Raw genomic sequence first — 18,434 nt, forward strand, 5'->3', positions numbered from 1 at the left:
TACCTTTAGAAGTCACCTATGCAAATAGTGTCCGTGTGTGTAATTCATCTTCAGTTTTAATATTACAACTATTCTGTGAAACCCTCAGTTGCAGAGCTTAAAAATTAATGTTCTTCATCCAGTCTCAATTTGAGTTTTTCACAATTATGAGGAAAAAAATTAAGGCTCCAGATGTGCAAAGCTGGAAGATACATACCCAATAATTTAAGAGCTGGAACTGGAAAGACTTGGTAATTCACGTGGACTGAATACAAATGAACACCAAACCTTTCACAGTTGCATTTATGAACGGTATCCCTTCCACTTAGTTATTATTATTATCATATCCCAGTTGAAATATGTTGGCATTTGCAGTTGTAACATCACAAAATGTGCAAAAAGTGCGAATACTTTTGCATGGCGTTGCATATTTATGCTATGCACTTTAATTTGTTTCCCATTTTAATCCTCTGGTGGAGGATATATTTACTTTTACATGAGCAGAAAAACGTAATGACCTCATCTTAAACTTGTTTTGTTTTGCTGCTTCATTCCAGGGCTACCATCCTTCACTCCAGTCTGACTACCAGTCAATGGGCGGAGCGATGCTGAATAGTGGAGCAGTAATGTCTCCATCAGTGGACTACCACCAGCTGGGCCGCCACACACCAAACCACCACCCTTCCTTGGACTGGAGCACTGAATACCATGGCAACGGGTTGGTATTAACACCACAGTTCGCCGCGGGTTAACGTCTCTCCATCCTCGGAGACGTAAAAGTCCCAAGTATGAAACTGTGTTTAGCATAAGTAGACATAAAATAAATGTACTCAGTTTTAAACACACTGAAAAGGCCTCTTTGTGTCTTTATATAGAGTTGTGTAAGTTTAATGTTACCTCCTATCACAGGATCACAACACATTTCAAACCTGAACTTTTATGATGTCCAAATTTCATTTTGAATATTTACAACTATCAAGCCAATAATACTTATCAAAACTAATAAGGCAAAAGTGAAAATGGCTGTACAATTGAAAAAAGGGAACCAAAGCAAACTTCAGTGGGCACCCACACCCCACCTTCTAGCTACACCCCTGCTCGGGTGAAATTTGACATTTTTCAAGAGAACGATCTGCAAAAAAAATTGGGATTTTGGCTTGTTATATGTTGTTTGAGAATGGTTACAGTTTTCTTATCACTCCTCAGAGCAGAACCCCGCATGCTTCATTTGTTCAATGTTTCCACTTGTCTTTGTCACATTTTCCTCTCATGATGAAACCAACTTCTTTTCTTCAAACACGCAGAAAAAAAAATTACACTTCTGTCATTTTCACCGATGTTAACCTTTTAAGAAGGCAGTTGAATAGAAAGTTTTGTCAAAATTATCTTATTAGTTTTTGTTCATTCATTTCTAAAGCTTATTTTCAAGTTTTAAAAAGACCAGCAAGCACTTCTCTTTAGAAAGACGAATCTTAGCTGATGACTGATCTCTTTGTTTTCCTCCAGAAGTCTTCAGAGAGACAAACCGCTGTATCTGAGCTAATCTCGGGACAAAACGGCACCAAATATGGACCCTTCTACTGCCACAACGGGAACTCCAGCACTGAGTCGGGCCTGGTTCTCGCTTAACGCCCAATCAAATCTCCAAACACGAAACGGACTCGCAGTGGACTTGTCATCAAAGTGTGAACTAAAACTTGAATTCAGCACTTAAAAGAAAAAAAAACAAAACAAAACCCCAAGAAGAAGAAAAACCGAATGAGTTTGTATATATTACTACTATCTCTTTAAAGTATAGCAGTGTTTACAATGTGGCATAAGCGTCTGTTAATGGCTGTATCACTCACTGCGTAATTGTTCCCATTTCTGCTGAAAATAAGAGTGAGTGGAAAGAGGTGGGTAGATCCTGTGCTGTGAACCACGTGGACTGGTGTACATACCCCCCAACATTTGAATATTTTCTGTCTTCGCAGAAGTTTTTCATACCTAGTTTCTTGTTTCTACTGAGGACAGTGATTATAATCAGCGCCAGGAGGTTCTGTAGTAGGTCATGTGTAAATTGCTGTAACATAATTGGTTAAAAGGAAAAATTTAAAGCCAGCCTTTGTTTTTTTTTCTTTTCTTTTTTTTCCTTTGAGCTGAAAGTTGCTGTGTTTTCTTTGCGGTCAAAGCCAAAAGAAGCACAGCATTAAAAACGTAACAATATAAACCAAATATTACTCCGGTTGTGTTTCCCCCCTCCGACTCTTTGCTTAAATGATGAACTCCCACAGGTTTGGGTGACTCTGAAAAGGGAAGACATTGATTAAAACCCCAGTTTATGTTGCTTTTTTAAAGATAAACAGAAGAACCCTCCCCCCTGCCCCCACTTGTTTATCCAGGCTCTAAATGTGAATAAATGTCTAAGATGAAATAACTTTCATTGTTCTCTTGAAGAAATCTGAAATATTTTAGTCCCCGAGATGATAAAATGTTAAACATTTCCTGTTTAATAAAAGAAGTACTCCTTTGTATGAAGCCAGCTTCTCCTCCTGGCATATGTCTGTCGATAATACGGATTTGGATCCAAGCAAGTGTGAGTGTGTGAGGTGTTAATAAGACCGCAGAGTGGCTGACTGGTTTGCATGGTCTCTTTTATCATCTCTATTTCTCTGTGCTCAGAGACTATTTAAAAAAAACAACAAAAAACTGTAACTATTGCCGGGTTGGCTGTGTTTTCATGTTTTTTTTTGTTTGTTTTTTTATTAAACTGAGGTTTGTTTTTGTGTTGAGGATAATGGAAAGAGGCATCTCTCTGTTGCTCTGTATCTCTTTGTATTCATGTGTTTTATTTTGGCAGATGAAAGGACTCTGGGCATCAACCATGAAGATTTTCTTATTTTTAGATTCTAATAATGTGTTTGAGAATAAAGTCGATGCTGCACCGATGTGCAGTCGTTACTTCAAAACATGTTTCATGTCGTTTATCGCCGAGCGGTTGGCAATACCTTTATCTGACTGAAGCTGGATATTTGTACATAACCTTACTGCACCCATACGCCGCAGCGTTACCTTCTCCGTTTATGAGCAGTGATTTGGGATTCAAAAAGAAATGGCTTTAATGTAGAGGCAGGTTATAAAACTTAAGACTTATAAGACTTAAATATTCAAGAAGATGGACAATACGTGTGGCCTATCAGACGGTGCTGAGGAAGAGTACTGAAAACATAAAAAAAGATGTAAACAAAACAACTAATAAAACGTGAATAATCAACATACAGTTGTAACCTCTGCTTTAATGCAAAGGTTGCTGCTTGTTGACAGTGGAAGCCATTTTGAAGGAACAGAAGTAATAAGAAACAACTGGAGCAGGTTTTGGACGTCACCCCGTCCCTGCAGGTAGATCACGCAGCAGCCGGACAAGCCGTGCCGGCCAATCATCCATAGCTGTTTCGGTCTCATCCCTTCCGCTCACAGGCCAACATTTTGTGCGTTTAGCACATACACTTTAGGATCTCAAACTGTCTCAACAAGTGCAACTGTCTTACACACAGGTTTGGTTTCTCTTCCCCCCACCACCAACACCAATTGGATATTTTTGGACAGTTCATCAATATCAACTGCACTTCCTCCATTCACTGTTTTTTTTTTTTTACTCAGATCTTTACACACCCGAATTTAAAAAGGAAGCAATGATCCGAGCTGCTAGAGGATTTTCCTCTCTAGAGCTGTAGGTGGCCGGTTTGATGCTTTTTCTGGAAGAACCAGCCTCAGCTTCCTCCGGCTCGGTGAGGAGCCTCCTTCTTCTGACAGGTACTCCTGCTGCAAGAGGGCCGCCCCTCCAGCAGCTGGTGAGGATTCACCTGGTATGGACAGACTAGGAGCTGATTGATCCATTACAGACGTACTGTCTGCCTTCAGACATTCTCCTGATCCTCCTACCTGAGGTCCTTCAGTTTGAGCCACACCCTCAGGAGGCATATTGACAGACATTTTCTCCACTCTCGTTTCTGAGGTTTCCCCCGACGTCTCGTCTTGATCCTGTTCAGGGAGGTTGTCTTTAGTAGAGGGGGCTTGTGACTCAGTGGTCGATTGAATCTGTCCCTGTCCGCTCTGAATGTCTTGACTGTGAGTTAGATCAAGCTTCGGTGCCGCTGCAGATGCAGAACCGTCGACCTGCGTCTGGCTGTGACCCAATGCAGCTGGATTATTAGCTGGGTTTGCTAAACTCAAGACAAGACCATCAGATGTAGAGGTAAGAAGTGGAGCTGTGGGGTTTCCACCTGCTTGTAAAGGATTGGCTTGTATAATTGTGGCCAGAAGAGCAGGATTTGAGGACCTGGTCGATACTGCAGGTTGTCCAGCGAAGCTTTCTGGAGCTACGTTAAGCCCACTGAGTGTTACGCCAGGAGCAATGGGATTAGCCAGACCCCCGGTAAGCAGTGGATAGGATCCTGAGGACATGGTGTTGAGCAAAGCCTTCCCTGCTTGAAGAGACAGGGTGCTTCCAGTTAGCTGTGAGCCAGGCAAGTTCAGCAAGGAAAGGTTGGTAGTACGATTCCTGTCAGCTGCACCGAAGGAGAAGGGATGCTGGAAAGCCAGCTGAGCCCCACCCAATGCCAGTCCCGCAGTCTGGTACTGGAGAGTCTGGAGGTTTTGTGCAGAGACGGTGGTGCCGTCAGGCGGCTGGGAGATGTTTTGATTCTTTTCTTGGTCACCTTCTGCACTTTTATCTCTTTTAGATGTGCTGCTTTTATGCTCTCCTTCGTCTGCCTCCTCCGTTTTGGAGGACTTTCTCTTCTTCTCTCTGCTACTCTTAGATCTCTTGCCAGATTTCTCTTCTCCTTCCTCCTCTTCGCCTTTTCCATGCCGTCTTTTCTCTTTACTCGTCTTGGAGCTTGTGTTCTTGGTGTGACCATGCTCATTTTTCTTCCTCGGATGGACTTTGCTTTTTTTTAAGGGGTTTAAGTTCAATTTGACCTTCATCAAATGGCTGGACTGGACTCTGTGTCTCCTGTTTTTCTCGTTGCCTCTGGGAATTGCCTCCTCCTCCTCCTCCTCCAGACTTTCCTTGCCTCGATTAGTTCTTGAACTTGTCAGATCAAACTTTACATTTTTTGCCTCTCTTTTTACCTCTGTGTTCATCTTTCTAAACAGCTCCCTCCTTACCTTGCCATTGAAATCAGAGACGTCCATTTGGTTGGAGTGAGGCGTCCTGTGTGTCAAGTTCTCCTCTGGAGGTCTGGAGGTCCTGTGGCAATTTCTTTCTTCCTCATAGCTTCTGCTCTTTGATTCATCATCAGTCCAGTGGTTGCCCATGTCACCGTCAGCCTTGTAGGGTGGAACATTGTCTGACGTTTCTCTCAGCAGATGAAAAGATGAGTTGGCGATGTGGGGAGGAACCTTGTTAGAGACATTCCAGCTGTAATTCTGTTGTTGAATAACTCCTCTCCTTCTCTCCTCTTCCACCATCATCCTCAATTTCCTTCTCTCCTGGACATCTTCAGCCTCAGGTCCTCTGTTTGCCCACTTACCCTTTCTCATTTGGTTCGGCATCTTCCCATTAGTGTTGCAATGAGGGCAATGGACATTGCTACCATTTTCTTCAGCTCTGGACTTAAACATATCCATCCTTTCGTCCAGCGTCATGGACTCTTTGCTCCATTGTTGACTGCTGTTGGCTTGCAAGAAAAAATCCCTCATCCTCTCCTGATCTCCGAGTTGATTTACATGGTTAGCAGTTGTTCTGTCTTTGTCCCGTTCCTCCTTCAGTCTTTGGCTCTCTTTCTTCTTCTTCTTCTGTTGAGAGACGTGGTAACAGATCAAGACTGCAAGCAGGGTCAAAGCGACTCCTCCTGCGGAGAAACACAACAGGAAACAATAAAAATTTACAACCACAATTTGAGGGGAGGGGTGGGGGTTAGATTTGTTAGAGCATGTGATGTTTTACTGTGTATGACACTGACAACTATGTCTTTGATTATTTTACACCATAGCTCAAATATTTTACAGCAAGGACTGCCTTAGTAGATACAACACTTTCCAAGAACCAGGCCAGCTATTTTTTAAGCAAGAGGAAATCATCATTGATCGATACTGAGAATGTCCTCGGTTTTTCTGTGGGGAGTTTGCATGTTTTCTCCGGGAATGGGTTGGTTTTGTCTTCCTCTCACAGTTCAAAATTGTTTATCCGTCCGGTATATATTGACAATATTTTTTAAATTTCTGTCTGGCCGTAAAGTTTGAAAGCCGGGAAAAAGAGACGCTGAAATTGGGGATATGACTCTTAATAATATTAAAAAAAGAGATGGTTTGAACTTCCTCCTCCTCTCTCTGCAATTTGGTAAAAAAAAAATATTAATAATAATAATAATTGGAAGAAAATCCCTTTCAGACGAACAGCATCCAAATCCAGAGGGAGTAATTATCCAAAACGTGAACACCACCATGAGTGGCACAATTCTAGAAATCTAGAATGTGCTACAGTTTGTACCAGCATCACTTTTCTGAGAGGTTTCAAACATGTGAGAGTACCGCAAAAGAGGTTAGTCTAAGTACCAGCAGTGGGAGTTGTACCACAGCATGAGAACCAATGGGGGGAAACCAGCTTTTCTTCCCGGCACCGATTAATATTCTGACCTAGGAAGCAGATGACTGCAGCTATGGCCAGGTCTCGAGCGTACTGCTGAGGCGCCACGCTGCCTCTCGCCTCTATCTGCACCGTGATGTTCTGATTGGACGGCACGCAGTTGGCTTCAGTCAGCTCCAGCACCGTGGTCACAGCCGGGTTGTCCGCACTCACACACATCATCCGACGGCCATTGTACAGCGCCTGAGGACAACGGGACGTACGGGTGTTAGTTTTCAAGAAACCTGTGCTCTGAGATCTTTACTGTCACAGGTAACGAGTTTGCACGACGACGTCGCACATGCGTACCTTGTCCGGCTCCTGGATGAAGCTCGTCAGGACGGCAGCCAGCTCCAGCAGCTCGCATGTGCAGTTCCATGAATTGAGGTCCAGGTTCAGGTTCGACAGCCACACAAGGTAGGAGAAAGTCTCTGGAGGAACTGAACTCAGACGGTTTCTGGAGAGATCCAGGCTCCTCAAGCTAACCAGACCTCGGAAGCTAAAAGCACAATACGGTGGGCATATAAGATGGTATAACCTGGGTGAATTTTCATATATATATATATATATATATATATATATATATATATATATATATATATATATATATATATATATATATATATATATATATATATATATATAAAAAATCGCATTACCTGTTTCTGTCCAGAAAATCTATCAAATTATCCGAAAGATCCAGAGTCTCCAGGCTCCTGAAGTCGTTCAGAGGAAAGGATCCAGGGTTCAGCCTGGTGACCAGGTTTCCCTCCAGCTTCAGGCTGAGCAGAGCCTTTGTGCCTGTAAACCAACCAGCCTGGATCTGCACACCAGCAAGAGGAGCACGTTACTGCCTTGATGATTTAGCCCTGCAACGTGTCACTAAAGCCAACGAGAAGGCGGCCTTTGCTTTCAGTCGCCTTGAAATAAAATATTTGATTTGCCCCGTGAAGACACGCACCATGTTGATGTGATTGTGGCCCAGCGCAAGAACTTCCAGCTGGCTGAGATTGATCAGCGCTCCACCCTGCAGAGCCTGGCTGGTCAGGAGGTTGTGGTCCAACAGCAAAGTGTGAAGGAAAGGCAGGTTTCTGAAGGCGTCCTCACTAAGCTCTGAGATGTGGTTGCTGCTCAGGCCTGTAGACGTGAAGGTTTACGCATCCTGTATTAGTGATGTACACAAATATTATGCGTAGCTCTACAAAAGTATTTGAATCACACTTTGCCATGCTACAAGCAAAAGCTTGAATGAGTTGCATTAGTATTTAATGTCATAGATCGACACAAAGTAGAGAAAATAGTAACTTCTATACTTCTTTGTAATGCAAATCAAATTCAGTCGGGTTTGATGGAGAGCACTTTGAGGTTTTTGCACAGATTCTCAGTTTGAGTAAGATCTGGATTTTGACTGAATCTCTCTAACATAAGAATAGATTTTGGTTGTATGCTTAGTGCCAAGAGTACGACCATTTTTGCAAGCTAGTGTCTGTGCATCCAACCCATCCTCGTTTTGTACTGACCTATAACCGTGATGTTCCTGAGGACAGACAGCGAGGCCTGCTGGACCACAGAGATGGAGCCCTCAGTTAGCAGCAGAGCCTGGGTTGAGTCTGCAGCATCTGCTCAACGACACACACACACAACGGTAGCAGCCACACACTTCTCTAAAACAGGAGGACACTTGCGGAAGAAACGGTGTGAGTCGTACCAATGATGTTAGCAAGCCTCTGACAGATGACTGCATCCTCCGAGCAGACCGCACAAGAAACGGGGCAGGCTGGAACACGCTGGGCTTCGACGACTGGCAGCAGGAACATCAGCAAAACACCTGGACACGAATTCAGACATCTGTTTTCTTTTCAGCAGAACTTCATGACATTTTGCTGTTAATATAATCACGGAGCAAGCTGAGAGTTCTCACAGGTCATGGTGTACTACAGAAGAGTCGACATGGCGACGAGGCAGCATCTACTTCCACGCAGCTCTCACTCGATGCAGCTTCGTTATTGACTCCATCGCGTTTAATCTGAAAATACATGGTGAAAACACTAAAATGACATCTTTGCACAACTAATCTTGAAAATAAACCCAATGATAAAAGCTGATTAAAACCAACAAATTATTTGCTTAAACTCTGGAAGATGATGTAGCCTTAAGTTGAGGTTTTTATTTCATAAATAAAAGCCTGAAAATACAGAATCGGGTTTGATGGAGAGCACTTTGAGGCTCTTTGTGTGTGTCATACCCTGCTGACTACCAGGAAAAAAACATATTGTCCAGTCACCATTTTTTTTTAAAATCCCACAGTCTTTGTAAGGTAATTAGAATATTTATGCACTTACTTTGTCTCTTCCCATTAAATGTGTTATTACTGTTGAATGCCATTTTTATTAATTAGAAAAAGGTAAAGTCCCACCCCTTCACATGTGGTGTCACTGAAAAGCCCTAAATGTCCTCTCTAGATACCAAAAGGAATTAATTCAGTAGAATGCAGGGTGTGGGAGACATTCAAGTTTAGAAATGTCCTCTACAGAGGACAAAAATGAACTACTGGTAGTCAGGATTGCAGTTGTGCACGCATTTCTAACTAAGATTTGAATATTCAAATCAAGTATTTAAACATTCAAGCAGGAGAGTAGTAGAGAAGGTTTTTGTTTTGTTGCTAGGCAGACAAACAGGATGCTGAGTGATGGCTGACGGCCAAACACTGAGGCCTATCGGGTTTCTGCTGAAGCACCTTCGCTATCGGGCTGCATTTCCCTGAGTCGTCTGTTATGAAACAAGTTTGTGTTATGTTGCAGTACAAACTTTTACCAGAATCGACCATCAGAACAACCACAGTAAAAAAAAAAGGAAAAAAAAGTGGCTTCCTTTATCACAGTGCAACATCTTTGCATCTTCACACCACAAGAAATGTATTTGATCCTCTGATAAAAACCTAAACAGCTTTACTGACTCAGAGTCAGTCAGAGGTTAACAAATTCACCGTTGGCATGAATTTCATAGAATGGAATGAGCATAAAGCAGATTATTTAAGTGGATTTAAGGAAGAATTGGGTCCAGAATTTTAAATTAATAAGAATTTTCATTTTTAAAATCATACATTCAGTCTCAAATATGGACATAAACCCTTTTAATATTAAATATTATTGGGCAAGTTGAAAATCATGGCATCATTTTGACTAAAATACGATAAATCTTCATTTAGATTGGTTGGTTTTTGGTCAAAATTTAACTTTTAAGCAAAATTCATACATTTTTAACAACAACAAAACTAACAACCACCAAGGATCAAATTGATCGTAAACTGAGAAAGTGACCATGAGATTAAACATGCAGATTATTACAACTTGGACACAGTTGGATGTTCCAAATCAGAATCACAAAAGAAGCTTGTAAATGGTTAAAAGGGTGTAGCTTCTCCAGCGATACGTTTATTTTAATTTTCTAGAAGCGCGCCGCTCATGACGACAGCACGTTGCTCTGCTACGTCAGTTCCGATTTGTTCTTTTTGTAGACTTATGTTCTTAATTTTTTTTCTTCTTCTTCTTGGTTGAGGCATTGCATGTTTGAATAATTATTCCGTCTGGTTTTGAATGCTGTGCAGCTGGAAGGACTTTTTACTATTATCTTTCCCCTTCCCCCAGTTATTGTGATGCATAAGAGTGTGGGAACAGTGCGCTGTTTTTACAACTTGGGAGCGACTGCCATCTCGAAGCTCAAAAATTACCTGAGGTACCAGAGGAGTAAACAAGGAGGCTTCATGGACCGAAGAGCAGAGAGAGAAAGAGAAAATTCAAACCGTGTCTTCCGTCAAACACAATGCTTGAGGGACACACCCCCGACTTTCTGACCGTACAACCAGGCAGAAACTTAAAAGAGGAGCAGCCAAAGCAAACGACACGGATCAGCAGTGCTCGCCGGCGACATATAGTGCCAACCAGGACATGTAACTGTGAAATCTCCTGCCTTGATTTTGTGCTGTTAAGACAGAAAGACAGCGACGGTCTGCAATCAGAGGCCTATTTAGCGTTGACGCAAGACTGACTGCTACCTAGCGTCACCGTCCTGTCCAGAGCGTCACAGTCCTGTCCAGAGCGTCACAGTCCTGTCCAGAGCGTCACCGTCCTTAACAACCTATTTGAAGGTGCTTGGATGATGTTAGTCATGACATTTAATTTCCCTTTTAGGATAAATAAAGTGTTTTTGAATCGAACTAAGATGAATTGAAGTGAATTAGATTTAATTGAATTTAAATGAAATATTTATGATGGTTGACGTTTACATGGAGCCTGAGTGTCTATTTGTTTTTTTAATCTGGTGTAGATTAGAGAAAAAATTCAAACGTGTTTATCCAGATTCCTGGGAAAAGAGTCATTATAAGAACGTGCAAAATTATAGTTCTGCCTTAGTTTACTGAAAAAAAAAGTATAAGAAAATGGCCCCATCACACTATTGTGGTCATCTGCTGCCCATTTATGTTAAGGAAGCATAAACAAACAATTAGTTGATTAAACTGAGAAGCGAATTGGGCCCACATCTGCATGTCAGCACCTCAGCTGCACATGTAGAGGAAATACCAAAGAAACTCAGAAAACTGTTTACAGGCTCTATAATTCTCTAATATGGTGGGTAGGGATGGGGGGGGACTGTTGTTAATTATGTCTAATTGGTAAAATAGGACCAAAATATATTTACGTGCATCAGATGGGGGTCATTAAAAAACACTCTGTAATGCATAGCTCTGACCATGATGTGCACATGCAGGATTACTGTATGAGGAACTGTGAAAATGATAAATACCACATGTTGAGGGGACAAGTTGTAGATTTAGCTGGGAATGTGCAAAAACACGGGCTGACAGGACGATGCCTGGTCTGAAAGTTTGGCGCCAAATGGAGGCTTTCAGCATGACGACTATCCAGAGCATGCTGCCAAAACATGACAAAGAGTTTCGAAAAGGGAAGCAGAGAAAATGAAACATCGGACGATTATGTTACTTAACTCTAATCCAACCAAAAAGAAAAAAAAAAAAAAAAAAAGAAGAAGAAGAAAAAACGCCTCTGAGGCTTGTCTCCTTTGCTGGAAAGCAGCTGAAAAATGAAAAGGTCAGAAAAGAAATCCCAGAACTTTTCTTCCAAATCTGTTTCACAATATTCATGACACATTTTATTTATGAAAAAAAATTATTAGGACTTTAAAAAAAAAAATAAATCTAAGTTTGAATATTTTGTGGTGAAGTTTTTTTAGGTTGACTTTTTATGAGGTCCTTACTTTAGGTTCATCCTGTTGAGATTCTTGTTTTCACATCTTTGTTTAAATTCTTATATTTGTTTTTTTTCTCCAGTCATCATTTTCATCTTTTTGTCCTCTTAACACCACCCCATTTTTTTCTTTTTTTAAAGTTAAGCCCCATTTTCTACAGACCCCTTTCAGCTCCAGGTTGTAGAGTAATCTTTCATTTGACTAACATTTTTCTTCTGACTGGAAGCAATCCTCTATCAAAGTTTTTGAGCCAAAGTCGGAACCTGAATCTGCTGGAGTCTGTGGAAGGAGTTAAAGATTAGGGTGACGTCCAGGAGGCCTTCCAACCTCAGAGAACTAGAGCTCATCATGCAAGTCTAAATCTTTAAAATACCAGCAAGAACGTACAAAATGCAAAATGTTGGTCAGCAATTACAAGAAGGGTTTGCTTGCTGTAGAGATTTTTCTGTTGGTTATTGAGAAAAGAGTAATTCTGAAAGGGACTTTATATATATATATATATATATATATATATAAAATGTTAGTAAACCCAGAATCTATTTTCTTTCAGAATGCATATTTTCATATTATTTTATCTTATCTTTATCTTTTCTTTTCCGATCAGAAACAAACTTCCTAGTTTGAATGAAAGTAATCTTTAGAAATGTGCCAAGGCTATGAGTTGTATAATTTGGGGTTTAATTGTATGCAAATATCTGATTCGAGTTGTATTTGTGGGCAATCTACAGACGGTTTTGGCTGTTCTGTTCTTTTTTATATATATATATCCTGTAATGTAGAGCTTTCTATGCATTTTTCAGTCTTGTGGGTTTTTGGGGCATCTAAAAATCAACTTCCTGTCGTCATGTTTCCTGAAAGCACTTCAAAAGCTCACAAGAGGAAGAGTTGTCTGTTTCTTTTTCAGCAAATCTCAAACAGGAAGTGAATTCACATTTGAAATCGGATTGAAAAATGCCTGGGCTTTGGTAGCTTGGATGACATATTTCAGCTGAAAAGTATTTTATTTGTGATCTTTCATCAAATAAAGCTAAATTATATGCAGCTGATTAGTTATTTTTCACTTTACTAACAAGTATTAAGATTTCCAACAATTGGACAAGCTCTGCTGCTCAGCTAATAATCTTTACGTTGATGTCAGCAGATACTGGAGTATCGTAAACCGCAACGTTCTTAAAATCGCTTCGATCGATTCTGCGCTCTGATGGAAGCTGCTGAAAACTGCAGCTTGATTCGAAATGAATGCAACATTCAGGTTTTGCTCACAGCAGACTTTCTGAAAACCTGAACAATAGTTTTTGTTGATCAGGTTTACTCTATCTACAAGCTGCCAGATTTAAAGAGACACCAACATGATCTCAGTGACAACATTGACAATGTGGCCAAAAGAAACATGAAACATTTCAGTTTTCTAAGTAGAGCACTAAACCGAGAAATACAAGCAGATTCTGCTCATATATACTTTTTTTTTTGTGCGTGTGAGCCATCTACTCCATTACCAAAGCCAATACAGATCAGCGTTCAGGTTATGTTTTGCAGCTCATCATTTAAGAAGATACAAAGTCCTTACCTTTTTAGCTCCCTGCTGACGATCGCTCGGCATGCCTCGCTCCCATCCTGCGACACACACGCAGGTCTGACAGCTGAATTAAAACTCAAATTCCCTGCATTCACCAGTTGCCACGGAGACCTAAACATGTTCGGGTGTGTTGATCTTGGGTTACCTGGTCACTTTCTGAGCATGCTCAGTAGAGCTTCATGTCACCTGAGAAACACGGGTGTCCCGTCTGACTCAAGAGTCTTGAAATTTACACCAAATGCCGACTTGTTTTTGAGCGTCTGTCGTGTGCGACAAGTTCAGAACAGCTCTGTTTTATTAGTCTGATTTATTATCAATTTATTTACAGCTTTTACAACTGCTTCCAACAGAGATAAAATAGTTTGCATAATAAAAGTATCAATCAAATGTAATTTAAGTTAAAAAAAAAAGGGCAGTGTCTTCTTGTAAGTGTTCAAACCTCTTGATTTTTTTCAACGTTTTGGCAGGTTGCAATCACAAACAGTCACATTCAGTAAAGTAGAATATGAATTTTGATTAGGCTTTTTTTGTCTCATTAAAATAACCTTTTTATAAAATAACAATTAAGCCAGTGTTAAACCCTAAGCCAGTGTTAAACCCACATTTCAGTTTTAAAACTGTTTTTTTTTTTTTCAGATGTAGTTGTATTGTCACTAGTTGCGTGTGGATATAATCCTAATTAACTAAATAAAATCCAATATCGACCCCTTACTCAATGTCCAACACATTACATAGTCAGGACAATTTTCCCAGAAGCCCCGGGACTCTCGATGATGTCATGGTGAGCCTGGGCGGCCTTCTCCAGCGGGTACTGGGGGCCGACAACCGGCCGCAGCCAGCCGGCCTCCATCCCCGCAAACAGCAGCGCTGCACATTCCCTCTTCTCCTCCTGACGGCAGACAGAGGAGTCATTACCGATCTGAGCACACAGATGCAGCCATAGTAGTTAGGACGTTGCTGTGTACCGGTGTGGAGGAGAAAAGGGACACTCCTATGATGCTGCTCTCTTTGGCCATGGTGTCTCTGGGGTTGACCTCTATAGAGCCTCTTGAACCGACAACCTGCAGGAGAGAGAAAGAGCAGAACCACTCTCACACACAAAGTAAAGCTGGACATATTTAGAGCAGTCGGAGAATGATTTTGTTTTGAACACCGATGAAGAAGACCGACGTCGTACAGACCGTGACTCGTCCTCCGTGCGCCAGCAGCTGGAGGTCTTTGCCGAGGTTGACGTTGGAGAGCATCTCCACTATCACATCCACGCCTCGACCGTCTGTGGCCTCCTGGAGCACACAAAACACCCAACCCAGTGTTTCTGTGACACTCGCAGTGCAGTACTTAGGTGTTTCAGATCATCAAACTAATTGTTATATCTGGCAAAAACAACTTGAGGAAATAAAGGTTTTCTAGTGATTATTTCATTTGTTAAGAGAAAAAACCCCCCAACTTGACTCTATATGAAAATATCATTTTTATTTTCATTAAATCGTGAATTAACTTTGATTTAACACTTTTGTTTTGATTAATTTTGTTGGCCCACTTACCGCCTGACCTGTAAAAATGACAATATCACTTAACATTAAGTAAATGATAAATAAAACAATGTAAGAACATGAAGGACCATTATCCACAAATGCAAAATATGGAATAGAGAACGCTTTTCTGAAACTACAATGTTTAATGATCTGAAAAATTGAAGCGAGGACAAAACGAGCAAAACCAGAAGAAACCGGGAAATAGTTCCCATTGGCGTTCCTTCGTGTCGGTACCATGATTCTGTCTGTGTATCCCTCCTCTCGGTGATTAAAAGCACAGTGCGCTCCTTTGCCGAGGGCCAACTTCATCCCTTCTGGTGTCCCCGCAGTCCCCAGCACCCTGAGGCCCAGAGCGCGGGACAGCTGGCACGCTGCCACACCCACCTGTTGGATGCGTTAGGAACATTTTTATAGCGTCAGATTACAACCTGCATGGCAACAGTAAAAACAGAAACACACAAACACGTTCATTTCCGTGCTCATGCTTCGTGATGTGCTGACCTAAAGCTAAAAGTGGGAACAGACAGCTAAAGTCAGCAGATTATAGGCACAAAAAGCTAAAGATACGTTCTGCTTTGCTTCTTTTTAACTGATCGCAAAAGTAAAAAAAAACAACATAACGAAGACTTTCTTTTTCTTGAAAACTTGCTTGAATTTTCTTGTCCTCTGTAACAGAACCAAACAGCCCTCACTGACAGCCACAGCTCACAGTTTCATTCACACAGAAAGAAAACCTGGAGCTGCTCTCACCCCTCCGCTGGCTCCATGGATGAGGACCGTCTCTCCAGCTTTGGCGTGAGCTCTGCAGTTACACAACAAAACACCGAAACACTAAAGCTAACCTTCTCATTAAGTCAACATATTGTGCTGCAAAATGTTCCCAAGGTTGGACGAAACTACAAAATGCAATTTGATTTTTTATGCAACTCTTACTACTGAATTAACTTCCAAGATATTAGTTTTTATTGGCATGGCTAACTAATTTTAACTCAGTTTTTTTTTTTTTTTGGGGGGGGGGTTGTTGTATTAAATCAATTTGGGAACAGGCAGGATGTATGTGTGACTGAACTGTAGTTTATCTAGTGTGTATTGGCACAATTATATAAGTAAACTGTATTGAAATGGTGCAGATGTGGAACATTTCTGCAGGTGGATGTTTCAGAATAATGCTGTATAGCTGCTGTCCACCAGAGGGCAGTGCTACTCCATGTGCAGAAACAGCTGTACAAGCCGAACTCAGTTTTTCTGGCTTCCTTTTTAGATGGCTGCAGCCCGAAATCTCGCTTTCTCCTTTTTTTAAAGTTATGATCTGAATTATTCTTTTTTGCAACATTATGAAAAGAACAAATGGTTCTGCAAAAATATTTCCACAGAACATAGTCAAATGCGCCCAGAGACATTAAAGTTTTGAGAAGATGTAACAAACTCTTTAGTCATCAGTGACTTAGAAAGCTGAAGTTAATTTTTTTTTTTTTTCATCTCTTTGTGTCCGTGGCAGAATACATGGATTATTAAAGTATTAAACATGCTTTTGTAATCCATGTTTTGGATAGTTTTCTGGAGGGTCTTTCCCAGTTTTTTTCCCAGTATGATGGTTTGTAATTGTAACATGTGCGAACCTTTGGTTTAAACTCTGAGTAATTCCTCTCCTGTGAAGGTCTTACTTGTGAACCAGGGCTCTGTAGGCTGTGAAATAAGGAATGCCAATGGCTGCTCCCTGTGTGAAGTCCAGCGCATCAGGCAGCTTGTGGACACAGTCGTCCGCTGCTACAGCGTACTCCGCATAACCTCCGGACTGAGTGGCGGTGGTGAAGACGCGATCCCCTGCCTGGAAAACACAAACAATCGCTTGATGTGTGGACCATCTCTGGGGCCGATTTGGTAAAGGTCTAAGAAACAGTGAAGAAACAGGACATTTTAAAGGGTGTAAAATTATCTATTAATGGGTAGAGTGCTAACTTTTTTTTTTCTATCTAGAAAACGAATCATTGTTGACACATTTAATGTAAACCAAGGCTAACGCTGTTGTAAATATTTTTTCCAGAGAAAATGTGAGGGTTTCTAGTACAGAATAGACTATATAGTGGGATATCCTACACTTTCCATGACTTTGTGTGTTTTACTGTGACCTTTAGTGCAGTGACTCCCTCTCCGACAGCATCCACCACTCCGGCTACGTCTGAACCTGGTGTGTACGGCAGAGTGGGCTTCCGGGCGTAAGATCCGGATCGGATGTACGTTTCCACGGGGTTCACTCCACAGGCACGGACACGGATCAGTACCTGCGTCACAAAGATCCTCAATCAGTTGTAATTAACACAAGTTGTTTTTATTTCTCGCCCCAATCTATTATACACATTTTTCTACATTAAAGTCTACATTTTCTACATTTGACTACATTAAAGTCTAAATGTTTTTAAAATTATTTGTATTCAACCAAGAAGTTTTCATCTGATAGAAAATGAGATGGGCATCTATCAAAAGAAAAAACAATTGCAAATTGATTGGGAAAACAAACAAACATCTAATTACAAATGATTTGAACAAATGACAAAAATGATTTATACCTTCCCTAATAATCAATGGAAAAATCTTTATTGGCATTACATCGGTGAAGCCCTCCTTGTAATTACTGACCAGCTTTTAGCATCTTTCCACTGATGATTTATGCTTTGTGATGAGCTCTGAATATCTGATGGAGAAGGGTCTCCTTGCCATGACCCTAATCTTTAGCTCCTTCACAAATTCAGATTAACAATAAAAGACTATAAATTTTAATCTGCCAGGGTTATGAATGAATATGGACTTAATTGTATGATTTTACAAAGATTAGGATAATAAATTATGATTTGAACAAAGTCATGATGGAAAATTTTGGTTATATTATCCAAACTATTGCCAAGAAAATCTAAATAAGCATTGTGAAATATAGTGTGACTGCCTGATTTTAAAATGTTGGCATCATCCCACTTTTCTTTGGAATATAAACAAGTGGATGACGACAATAACAACAACAAAAATATGGTGAGTTTAGACCTGCGTTTGCACAAAAAGTGAAACAAAACAAAGAGCCATGTCAGGCATCATAATGTATGAAACCTCTTTGCAGCTCCTCCGCTGTTGTTATGGTTATGGCCAGACTTCCGGCCACCTGTCCGCCAGAGTGGACTGTGACCCGCAGAACTGCGCCTGGAGAGCGGGACGTCTCACCTGTCTGTGTCCCGGCTGAGGGACAGGAACGTCGGAGCACAGCCTGAGGACAGACGGACCTCCAAACTCACTGACTCTGATGGCTCTCATCATCCTGCTGCCTGACATGTCAGCTCACCTACAGCTTCGTCTGCAAACAGGACCAGGTGACAGAGAAGTTCAGCCCTGCTTTCACTGACTGAACATAAATAGAAGAACGGTGGCAGCTCCCTCTTCTTCTTCGACAAATGTTTCGGATTTGGCACGTCAGCGCCCTCATCGG

General features: G+C 41.2%; 3 protein-coding genes across 4 annotated transcripts in view; 1 reads left to right on the top strand and 2 right to left on the bottom strand.

The window, feature by feature from the left end:
• Positions 1 to 2,927, top strand: part of tox (thymocyte selection-associated high mobility group box) — a 55,468-nt gene extending 52,541 nt beyond the window's left edge. The window contains exons 9-10 of one of the 2 annotated variants that reach the window (XM_014987034.2): positions 537 to 697; positions 1,489 to 2,927. In XM_014987034.2, coding sequence (XP_014842520.2) covers positions 537 to 697; positions 1,489 to 1,522 — 195 coding nt within the window. In that variant the 3' untranslated portion in view covers positions 1,523 to 2,927. Of the gene's footprint in view, positions 1 to 536; positions 698 to 1,485 lie in introns of both variants that reach the window. The other variant, XM_014987033.2, reaches the window with a different exon arrangement.
• A 309-nt stretch (positions 2,928 to 3,236) lies between these two features.
• On the bottom strand, positions 3,237 to 8,699 carry lrrc53 (leucine rich repeat containing 53). The gene is made up of 7 exons (XM_088015082.1): positions 8,295 to 8,699; positions 8,107 to 8,205; positions 7,548 to 7,723; positions 7,246 to 7,409; positions 6,896 to 7,085; positions 6,598 to 6,790; positions 3,237 to 5,813 (listed from the first exon to the last, which is right to left on the bottom strand). The coding sequence occupies exons 1-7, from the start codon at positions 8,401 to 8,403 to the stop codon at positions 3,664 to 3,666; spliced, it is 3,081 nt and encodes a 1,026-aa protein (XP_087871208.1). The 5' UTR covers positions 8,404 to 8,699; the 3' UTR covers positions 3,237 to 3,663.
• Positions 8,700 to 13,673: 4,974 nt separating this feature from the next.
• cryz (crystallin, zeta (quinone reductase)) lies at positions 13,674 to 18,386 on the bottom strand. The gene is made up of 8 exons (XM_015009533.2): positions 18,173 to 18,386; positions 17,092 to 17,244; positions 16,627 to 16,790; positions 15,713 to 15,764; positions 15,197 to 15,346; positions 14,609 to 14,710; positions 14,393 to 14,488; positions 13,674 to 14,316 (listed from the first exon to the last, which is right to left on the bottom strand). Exons 1-8 carry the CDS (start codon positions 18,278 to 18,280, stop codon positions 14,155 to 14,157), a joined length of 987 nt encoding a protein of 328 aa, XP_014865019.2. The 5' UTR covers positions 18,281 to 18,386; the 3' UTR covers positions 13,674 to 14,154.
• Positions 18,387 to 18,434: the final 48 nt, after the last annotated feature.

Source organism: Poecilia mexicana, unplaced genomic scaffold (assembly GCF_051168715.1).
Source record: "Poecilia mexicana isolate PSO_F unplaced genomic scaffold, ASM5116871v1 scaffold_17, whole genome shotgun sequence".
NCBI classification, from domain to species: Eukaryota; Metazoa; Chordata; class Actinopteri; order Cyprinodontiformes; family Poeciliidae; genus Poecilia; species Poecilia mexicana.